This window comes from Ananas comosus, linkage group 13 (assembly GCF_001540865.1).
Source record: "Ananas comosus cultivar F153 linkage group 13, ASM154086v1, whole genome shotgun sequence".
Taxonomy (NCBI): Eukaryota; Viridiplantae; Streptophyta; class Magnoliopsida; order Poales; family Bromeliaceae; genus Ananas; species Ananas comosus.
In genome coordinates, this window is record NC_033633.1 from 6,206,545 (window position 1) to 6,217,259 (window position 10,715).

The 10,715-nt window shown below is 39.0% G+C and overlaps 1 protein-coding gene across 1 annotated transcript; it reads left to right on the forward strand.

Moving 5' to 3' along the window:
* LOC109719762 (NADPH:quinone oxidoreductase-like) lies at positions 1,066 to 8,925 on the forward strand. Its single transcript, XM_020246575.1, has 3 exons — positions 1,066 to 1,257; positions 1,525 to 1,716; positions 8,463 to 8,925. The coding sequence occupies exons 1-3, from the start codon at positions 1,116 to 1,118 to the stop codon at positions 8,762 to 8,764; spliced, it is 636 nt and encodes a 211-aa protein (XP_020102164.1). The 5' UTR covers positions 1,066 to 1,115; the 3' UTR covers positions 8,765 to 8,925.

A 10,715-nucleotide genomic window follows, 5' to 3' on the forward strand; every position in this document is an offset into this window, starting at 1 on the left:
CAATTTTTCAATTTATTTGATTTGAGTCAATCAACAATAACTTAGATTTTAAACTTTAAGCTAATAATTTATTTAAATCAACTTATAATTGAAAGAATTGCGCGAAGTATACTAAATAAATATGTAAAGATAAATAATACGCTCAAATTTTGAAGTCAAAATACTGTTGGTTGACTCAAATCAAATAAATTGAAATATCAAAATTTTGAAAAGTTAAATAGATGAATCAAAATGGTAAATAATTTAGATAAGTTCTACATCTTTTAACCTTATTAAAATAGAATAGAATCAATTACTCAATTAAATAGAGTTAACTACTAAAAACAACTCCATTTAAAGAGATGATGGGAACATTTTTGGGCAGAGTTGGTGGGGTCAATTGACCCTGTACCAACTCATGCGTATCCGCCAATGCCAATAGAGGGTTTTTTTATAAGATGACCCTCCAGAAATTTAAATTTAGCAAAATAACTCTACCAAACTTTTATTTGTAAAATTAATCCTCCTTGCGCCACGTGGGCACCACGTCAGAGATTCTTTAAAAAGACGGTGAATTGTTCACCGTCTTTGTAATATTTATTGTGAAGGCGGTGAACCATTCACCGCCTTTAGTACAAATTCCTACTCTGATGTGCAAATCTTTTCAAGTCCACAGTATGGTATTCTTGATAAGACGGTGAATCGTTCATCGTCTTCATAAGGCGGGTAGCCCTAGGAAGACAGTGAATCGTTTTCTGTTTTCTCGAGGGCACAGAAATGGCGGACTTGAAAAGGTGGATTTGTAAGGGGAAGGGATTCACAATAAATATTACAAAGACAGTAAACGATTCACCGTCTTTGTGAGAAATCCTGACATAGCGCCGACGTGGCAAAAAAATAGTTAGTTTTATAAATAAAATTTTGACAGATTATTTTACCAATTTCGAGTTTTTGATGGGTCATTTTATAAAAAAAAAAAACCCCAATAAAGGCCGTAAAAGAAAAAAAAGAAAAAAGAAAAAAAGAGTTGCGTGTTAATATTTTCTATCCATTGCTAGCTTTTGAAGAAGTGTCAAGCAATTAGTGGTGCTGCTATATATATTCCGCATAAGTAGCAGCTGAAGCCGTTTAGTGGAATGGAGGCAAAGGAACAGCAGACAGAGATGGTAGTCCCGGCTGCAGCCGCCAGCTCCAATTCCACCACCCCCACAATCAAGGTCGCGGCGCTGTGCGGCTCCCTCCGCAAAGCTTCCTTTAACCGCGGCCTCATCCGCTGTGGTACGAATCTCTCTCTTTCCATCCATCTAAATAATATAATCTTGCACCAATTTTTCAATCCGACTATTTTATTTTTAAATTGGCGCCTGATTTTTTTAATTTGTTTTATTTTATTTTATTTTTATTTCTATTTGAGTAATTCGGTGGGCTTCTGTTATAAAATTTGAACCACATGCCTGATTTGATATGGGATACTTTAATAAGCCCAGGAATATCTCAAACACTTTTTACCTATCTTTCCTTTGTCTTCTCCGTCTCCTTGTGAAGCCACCGAGCTCTGCGACGAATTCATCCCCGGGATGCGGGTGGAGTACATCGACACCGAGCACCTTCCCTTCGTCAATACCGATCTCGAGGCCGGCGGCACGCACCCTCCGGTCGTGGAGGCCTTCCGCCGGAAGATCCGCGACGCCGACTGCGTCCTCTTTGCCACGCCCGAGTACAATTACTCCGTCCCTGGTAACATCTTCTCTTCTTCTCATGCAATTCCTAGAACTTAGAACTGATATTCCGCTGTGATGTCAAATTTTAGACCCTACGCCCATGATCAGTAGCATAACATAATACCCTGTTTGTATGCACATCTTTATTGTTTATGTTGGAAAAATCTCTCTATTCTTTTAGTGAAAATTAAATCCTTTTGCAAAACATTTTGAAACACAAAGTTTAAATAAGTATTTTAAAACACATGCAAGAATCAACAAGCAAGTATTATAGAGAAGAGAAGATCAGATGAGGCCTGTGAGTCGAAGCGTGCTAGGCACTGTCCTAAAAGCGAGATTGCCTCCCCACGTGTGAGGCTCCGGCAACCACTCCTAGCGATGTAACAACCGCTGTCCACCCCGTCGGCACGTTTTCAGGGTGTTGCAACACGAATCCAATGAGCTTTCAGAGATCCAGCAAAGGAACGGTAAAGTTCAGTGTAAAAGAACCAGAGGAAGAAGAAAGCCTTTGCAAATTTCAGGTAAAAGCCAGTAACCCTTCCAGTGCACCCTCTCCTCCTCTATATACAGACAGGAGCCCAATGGCTTTGTCTCGGATAAGTCGTTGGCCCTTACTAAGGTGCAAAGGTTAAGTAAGCAGGGTAGCCTGGACCGCTCGCACCGCTGCCCGCCCGACTCGGCTCCTCGCGCGTGCTTGTGTTTTGTCAAAAGCATTACTCTCATTATTTCCCAAGCAACTAATTTGAGAATAATGGAGTATATAAGAAGCAATCACTAGTCTTTAGTTTCCAATGTAGGACTAATCTTCACATGTAGAAACTTAAGCACAGGCTCCCAGGCAAAGCCCATAGGATGTTGGGCTGCCTCGGAAGCTTATGGGCTAAAATGAAGTTTTAAATCACTGGAATCATATTAATACTAACAGTTTACTCTACCAGCATGCGAGCGTTGGTAGTAGATTAGGAGTGCAAATAGAAATATACAATAGTATAATTTATTCCTCCTCCAACTTATTGTTGGATTATGTGAAGTCGTATTCCGAGTTGAAATCACGGTAAAACGTTGAAAATTTGAGATTTCTAGATGTTAAATACCGGAACTAAAATTGTGAGTACCGATACTCAGAAGTTTCTCAGAAACCTGAAGTCATGAAAACCAGATTTTGTATTGACCCTCGTTACTCAACTTAGGCAGCCGGTATGTCATATGCTTGAGGCATTTCTAAGCAATTTATGTTACCAAATGTCCTGGAGGAGTAGAAATCCTGCTGACTGTTGTCAAATTGAAGCAAGGCCATGGTTACTTACTAAACTTTATCATTCAACTTATGATTAGAATATTTGAAGTCAACTCAATAAGAAAACATAGTTAGAAACTCTTTCCACATACCATTTACTCCAACCTTAGGTTTTCTGGTCAAGTTTGAGAGACTATATAGGATGTTCTCCCATATCATTGAAGGGGTCGGATTTTCTTTTTTAGTACAAGCACAGATGCTTTCCTACATAAACCACTATAATAAATCACAACTACAACAAATCAGTACCAAATATAAACCCATGACTACAGCCCAAGTATGTTTATGGTTGAAGGCAATGAACTATACATGAAGCAACTATGGTGCCTCAGGTCCAAGGAGTACTTGTTTCACTGATATGTTTGTGTACAATCACCAATAGTGCAGGAGCATTTTTGCAATTTTGCAAATCTGCATGGTTACAGGAGCATTTTTGCAATTTTGCAAATCTGCATGATTATGTAAGCAATAAAAACCTTTAAGCTTACTCGTTTCACTAATTCGTTACCAATTGTTGGAATAGAGGGCAATGAAAATTTACAAACTGGATAGCCAACGTATCCAAAAATCGAAAACGGGTCGTGTTGGTTGTTTTACTAGCCTTCTTGGATCGTCTTCGTCTTAATATTTTTGTATCTTCCACGTATCTTACCAATTGTTGGAATTAGAGGGTAGTAGAAACTTACAAACTAAATAATCGACGTTTCCAAGAGCTGAAATCGGATCGTGTTGCTTGTTTTACTAGCTTTTTTGGATCGTTCTTGTCTTGATGGTTCTGGATCTTCCATGTATCTTGCCTTCTCCTAGCATTGCGGATCAGATGAAAAAAGGGCTGCTAGAGTCCTTTTTCCTATTCACACTCCAAAATCTCAGGAACATAGGTGGAAAACACAGAGAGAATGTAGAGAGAGAAGAGAGGAAAGAGGAAATCTCTTTTTTCTTATTAATTCACGTCTCTCATGTCACACTTCTATTTATAGAGAGAAAAGTATCATCTATATATAGATATCAGAATCTCTTAGAATATCCTTGATTCTAACATAGATATTAGAATTTAAAATATCTATTAAGATTTTTTGTGGAGATATACTTCTTAACTGATAAAAAAAATAAAATTTATCCATATCCTTACCTTATTAAGATAAATCCCAATATATGTGGATTGGGTTGAATTAGAATCGGCCAATATGGCAACATGAAAAGAATAGCTTAAATGAAAGGAATAGCCTAAACATAGCAAGGCTAAGACTAAACACAGATTACATCAAATTTCGAGTACATATAGCACATATTGAAGAAGTAAAGTGTGGCCACTATGCAACTTGAGTTGGTATGAACCAACTTCGAGGGCTTCCTCCTTCGTGCTATTCCTAAGGGTGACAAATTGTGTTTCCGTAGGTACTCAATGGTAATCTACAAACCTACTCGATCACGAACTACGTGCTTGTTTGCTTCTGTATCCACGATTCAATTGGGAAGAGATTGAGCTACTAAAGCATGAGAGCAAACAAAATGGTATGAGTTGAGTAGTAAGGTTACCTTTCTTAGCTCATGAAAATTTCGAGTGAAATGACCCTTTTGCTTGCAATTGTAGCACTTTAGATTTGCAGCGTCCCTACTACTAGCGCGCTTGCCTCTGCGGTGCTTTCTAACTCTACCCTGAGGAGCCTAATTTCTACTCTTTTGCGTTCCATTGTTGTAATGCTTTTTGCACTTGGGTATGATCCCACCGTGCTTCCCAGAGCGTGCAACAATAGCAATAGAGCTGTTCGCTTCCTAGCGTTCTACCTTGACCTCGAGATGGTGCGAGATGTCATTAAACATTTTAATACCCTCGTTGTGCGTCATTAGAAGTTTCATCTGGGACCACTCAAGATCCGGCATTGAATGAATCACTGGGAAAACTTGTTGCTCATCGTTGAGCTTGTTTCCAACAGCCTTCAGGTCCCGAATCATTGTGCTCATCACACGGAGGTGCTCAGCCATTGAGTGCTCCAAGTCCTTAGTGTACTATGGAAACTTCAGATTTAAGGCATGCAACCTTGTAGTTGAAGTTTGCCTAAAAGTAATCTTTAGATTGTCCCACATATCTTTGGCAGTTTCGTAGATCTGAAAGTGTCCAATGAGGTCATTTTGTATAGCACACAACATAGTGTATCTAGTAGTTTGATCCTCCTCGAGCCACTTTTCTAGACCTCCTTTTCAAGATTGAGTTCTACAGTAGTGCCTATCGGAGGCACGGCCATTTTAAGAACCCTTTTAAGCCCTCGACTTAGAACTACGTTATGAAGTAGAGGTCTAGTGTAACTAACTTAGCGTGTATCTCAAATTCATGAAAAAATACGATCTCGCAGAGAATTTCTAGTAAAGTGTTGTACCAATACAAATTAACGTGAGGGGCTCAGGAAGATATTTAGACAACACACCATGTAAGTCTTGTGACTCATTGCCCCGGCGATTATTTCGGTCGTGTTAGTAGAGGTGATCATGAGTACAAGAGAATTGTAGGGTCGAGACCTATGATTACAGGAGGGGATTTGTGATGCTTGATTCGGTGTGTTGATACATCTGGGGCATAAATGAATTTAATCTATGATGTGCTATATTAGTTGGGTGGTAACTTAATATTGCAATCCTGCATTGCGTTTTTTTTCGTCAGGTCACACACTCCATTTTCCGTATGAAGAGTAGAATGTATGAGAGAAAATTGGCCAATGTGGCCAAGTAAGAGATTATCGCCATGTAGTGTGTCCACATTGGCCGGTTCTAATTCAACCCAATCCACATAAGGTGTGGTTAGGATTTATCCTAATAAGTTAAGGATAAGGATAAATATGTTTCTTATTAGTTAAAAAACATATCTCCAAGGGAATATCTTAATAGATATTCTACATCCTAATCTCTATGTGAGAATCAGGGATATTTAAAGGGATCTTGATATCTGTAGGTAGATGATCCCATTTTCTCTGTAAGTAGAGGTGTGATGTGAGAAACATCAATTAATAAAAAAAAAGATATCCTTTTTTCTCTCTTCTCTCTCTACGTTCTCTCTGAATTTTTCACCTACGTTTTCGAAGTTTTGGAGTGTGGACATAGAAGAGAACTCTGGTAGGCCTTTTTGCATCCGATCCACAACATTGGGAGAAGGCGATATACGTGGAAAATTCAAAAGAATCAAGATAAGAACGATCCAAGAAGGCTTGCAAAACAATCAACACGACCTAATTTCGGTTCTTGGATACGTTGACTATCCAGTTTATAAGTTTTCACTGCACTCTAATCCAACAACTAATGAGATACGTGGAATATCCAAAGGCATAAAGACAAGCATGATCCAAGAAGGCCAGTAAAATAAGAAACACGATTCGATTTCGGTTCCTGGATACATCGGCTATCTAGTTTGTAAGTTTCTCCTGTCCTCTAATTCCATTAGTTATGTAACTTATGTTCTACAAGTGGTCAACATTTTGTATTCCAAATGAAAATCTTATCACCATACAACTCAAGCAAAAGTGATGTGAGTTTCCTGATTCTTGTTTATCAGGAATTTCATCTCTTCATGAACATCGGGTATTGAAATTGAAAGTTTTGAGGAGCCCAAGGATCTATCTAGATTGTATCTAACACCTAGAAGGGGGTGAATAGGTGTAATAGCCAAAAATCACAAATCTCAATGCGATAAAAATAAATGCGAAAAATAAAAAACACACCGAGATTTACGTGGAAAAACTCCAACTTGGAGAAAAACCCATAGGACCAACACGCGAAAAAATAATTCACTAAGAGAAAAGATTACAAGGTGATTACCGACTCCACGGACTCGACCTCTCTTAACTTCCTATGAATCTCGCGCAATCCTCCGGGTTGTCCACGCCCTCACGTTCGAATCCACGAACGCCACGTTCCGAATCCACGAAACGCCTCCACTCCGAATCCACGAAGCTCACGATCCGAATTTACGAACCGCCGTCAATCACGCCGAATCCACGACGCCATCATGAAGAACATCATGTGTATGGTGATCCTTCGCTTAGAGTATCGATGAAAACTAGGGAAGAGAACTACAAGCGAAGCGAAGATCAAATCGACATATAGATATGAAATTCCAATATCTCGATTTGACTTAAAAGAGGCTAATATGTAGAAAATAGGTTTTAGATGAAATCCGAGCCTCTAGGGTTTCTCAAACATATATTTTCGTGATGCTTGATGAGTTAGAGAACCCCAATAGCTTATATATAGACTTTAGAATCAATTGGAGTCGGATTAGAAAGTTTTTACGATTTTACACTGTGTACCGGTACACTTTAAGCTGTCACCGGTTACACGATGACGGAACGAAAAAACTGACGAAACAGTGAAACCGGTTACATGTTGATGGCTGTACCGGTACACATTTTGTACCGGTACACTTCTGATGCTGTACCAGTACACTTTGCAAATTTTCACCGTTTTGGGTTTTGCAAAGTTCCGATGCACTTTCTAATCCAGTAAACATTGATATTATGATTCTGATGCCTACAACTAAGTATGAATCACCATAACATGAATTAACACTTTACCTGGACATCGTGATTCACATTATGAGTCATTTTCCAATTTCTTCGAAATCTTGAATTCTTCGATCTTCGACGATATGCACCGATTCTTCAAGACTCCGACTCACTTCACGAAACTTGCCAACACACAGGACTTAACAGGAATGACAAAACTCACCACCTACGGTGATGTAAAATGCCTGCTAGTTGGGAATTTTGGATAATGTCATCATTTTCCAATAGGCCTGTTACTTCTTCCTAGTACTGACAGTTTTACCATTCTAAATAGAAAATACAGGCCATTCCTGGAAAGTTTCCAGTTGGTAAAACAGTCAGCTCCTTTTATGTTCTGATCTCTAAAGTTTTTACAATCAGCCGCATGCTTCCTTCTGTTGAAATAGATGGTTTTTTTTACAACCGATCGATTTGCTAAATGAACTGAGAATATTTTCTCATTTAAAGCTATTGACGTTTAAATAGCTTATTATCGATGTTGGAGTGATCTTGTTTCCAGATTCAACTTCACGAAATGACCTGTTTTCTTCCTACGTCTCTCTGATGTCTATAATTTAAAATTCCATTCCCTTATCTTCCGAAGTTTGCACAGCACTACAAATAGGAAGTAAAATATCTCCTTTTCGCTTCTATGATGTAGGATTTCCTTTTAACAATGTCATCATATTTTGAAAATCATTTCTGAGAAAACAATCAAGTTTTGTGCTGCTCATTTCTCCCTACTTTTTCCTTTCTGACATAATCCAGATATAGACAAGATCTAATCTTTCTGTATATTTTATTCTCGAGGAGTAACAAAATATCTACCAAGTCATATTACATTGTAACTTCGGGTTTTGAAGCTTGAAAAATGTACAAAGCGTTGATAAAAGAAAGATCCTCATATAACATCTAAGTTTCTTCTTGATTCAGCTCCTCTGAAAAATGCCATCGACTGGGCCTCAAGGCCGCCGAATGTTTGGGCTGACAAGGCTGCAGCCATCATGAGTGCAGCAGGAGGTTCTGGAGGGAGCCGAGCACAACAGCATTTGCGTCAGATTGGTGTCTTCCTAGACCTGCATTTCATCAATAAGCCAGAAATATACATTATTGCAAAGCATCCACAGAAAAAGTTTGATATTGAAGGGAATTTGATCGATCCCGACATCAAAGAACGGCTGAAGCTGCTGCTGTTATCATTGCAGGCTTTCACCCTTAGACTCCGTAGCACTTAGCTCGTCTCTTCTATTTACATGCATCTATAGGGTGAATTGTGTTTGCTAAATGATGCGTATAATAAAGATTAATCATTAAATGCGGAGTTTTCTTGTTGACGTTGCAGCAAAATCAAATAAAGCAGATGAATAAAGTTCCTTATCAAGCCAATTTGATCTTAGATGGGTTTTTGATTGTTTTGTTTGTGGTAATTGTCAACTCTACAGCTGAGGCCTTATAGTTTGGATTCTCAAATTTGTAGTCTATCGTGTGTATTGAACTACTAAGTTCCAAACTGAATTTTTTTTTCTTCTTTTTCACTTAATATACAAATTAGAATAGTTTTATACAACCGATCGTCCCTAGCGCAAGTGACAAAGGGTTTGGTGGTTGGTACCCGAGGTCCCAAGTTTGAATCTGAGTTGATTCACATTTTTAGCTAAGTTTATTTCTAAATAAAAGTGAACGAAGCGGAAGCATGTTACTATTTCTCAAAAAAAAAAAAAAAACTTTTATACAAAAGTTCTCTTGTACTTCTATACAAAAGTTCTTAAGCCATGCTACAATACACCATATGAAAGCAAGAATAGTCTTTAGATTATCTCAATTGCAATTCATAGATTCTAATAAATTAGAATCAAACAAAACCATTCGCTCCAACACATCAAGTGCAAGCTTACAAGAAGGAAATTGTATTGATTTCCACAACCCAAATGTCAAATCTTTTAAGAATAGAGAGAAAATCTTTTAAAAATTTTCTACTACTAGAGAGTGATTGGGAAAAGCTTTTGAGAGAGATTTTATTTTATTTTTTACAGTTCCTCTATTACTCTCGGTCGTGTTAACTGTTAAAATCGGAATAGCAAAAAATAATTAATGCAAGAAAAGAAAAGACAATAATAGAGTACATCGAGATTTGCGTAGTTGGGCCACCGGCCTACATCTACAGATGGAGACGGAGCAAATACTTAATTAATATCGAAGATGGACTACAAAGATAATCCCTCAAAAGGATCAAAGCTTAATTAGATCCAAAACACTGACCCATACAAAAAAACTTAAGTGTCTCATCCCTCTCACCAAGGCGCACCACGTGGCTGCTACCGAACGGACGCAAGCATCAAAGAATAGATGGCTCGGGCTCCATGGACAACTTAATTAAGCATCGCTTCTTAATTAGCACCGTAGCCTCATTAACAGTTATATATATATATATATATATATATATATATATATATATAGGATAATTGCCAAATATAACCCGTTCATGCGTTTGAATATATGCCGATTCCCACGCCTAACTTGTTTTTTTTTTTCTAAAATACCCTCCATATGTTCTACCGTTATTTCAAAATACCCTCGCAGTTATCTCCTGTTAAACTAACTCGGGTTAAACATGGGTTAAATGTATACCAGAGTTAAAATCTAATTAAAATATCTATTTTACCCCTATCTTATTAAACTATTTCTTTAAATTATCCTTTTTTTCTCTCCCAACTTAATATCATTACTCTCGATCAAGCCAGCCACTCACCGCCCGCCGCCCGCCGCCGCGAGCGCTAGCAGCTCACTGCCACCGCCAACCTCGGCGCCGGCTCCTCCGCCTCCACCTTCGCCCCCAAGAAGCCTCGCCTCATTCGCACAAAAAAAACGGCCCGCAAGTCGCCGCTCTCGTCGTCGTCGTCCTCCTCCTCCGCCGCCTTGGCCGGCGCAGGGAGCAAGAGCATGCCGGCAGACGGGACCAAGGAGGAGGAGGAGAGGGTGGCAGGGGGCATGAAGTTAGGTGGGGGCATGTCGGAGGAGCGGGGGGAGGGGACGGCGGAGCCGGTGGAGACGAAGAGGGGGCGGAGCTCGTCGGGGAGCACTGGATGTGGGCGGTCCACGAGGGAGGTCCACCGTGGACCTCCCTCTCAATATATATATATATATATATATATATATATATATATAGAGAGAGAGAGAGAGAGTCTG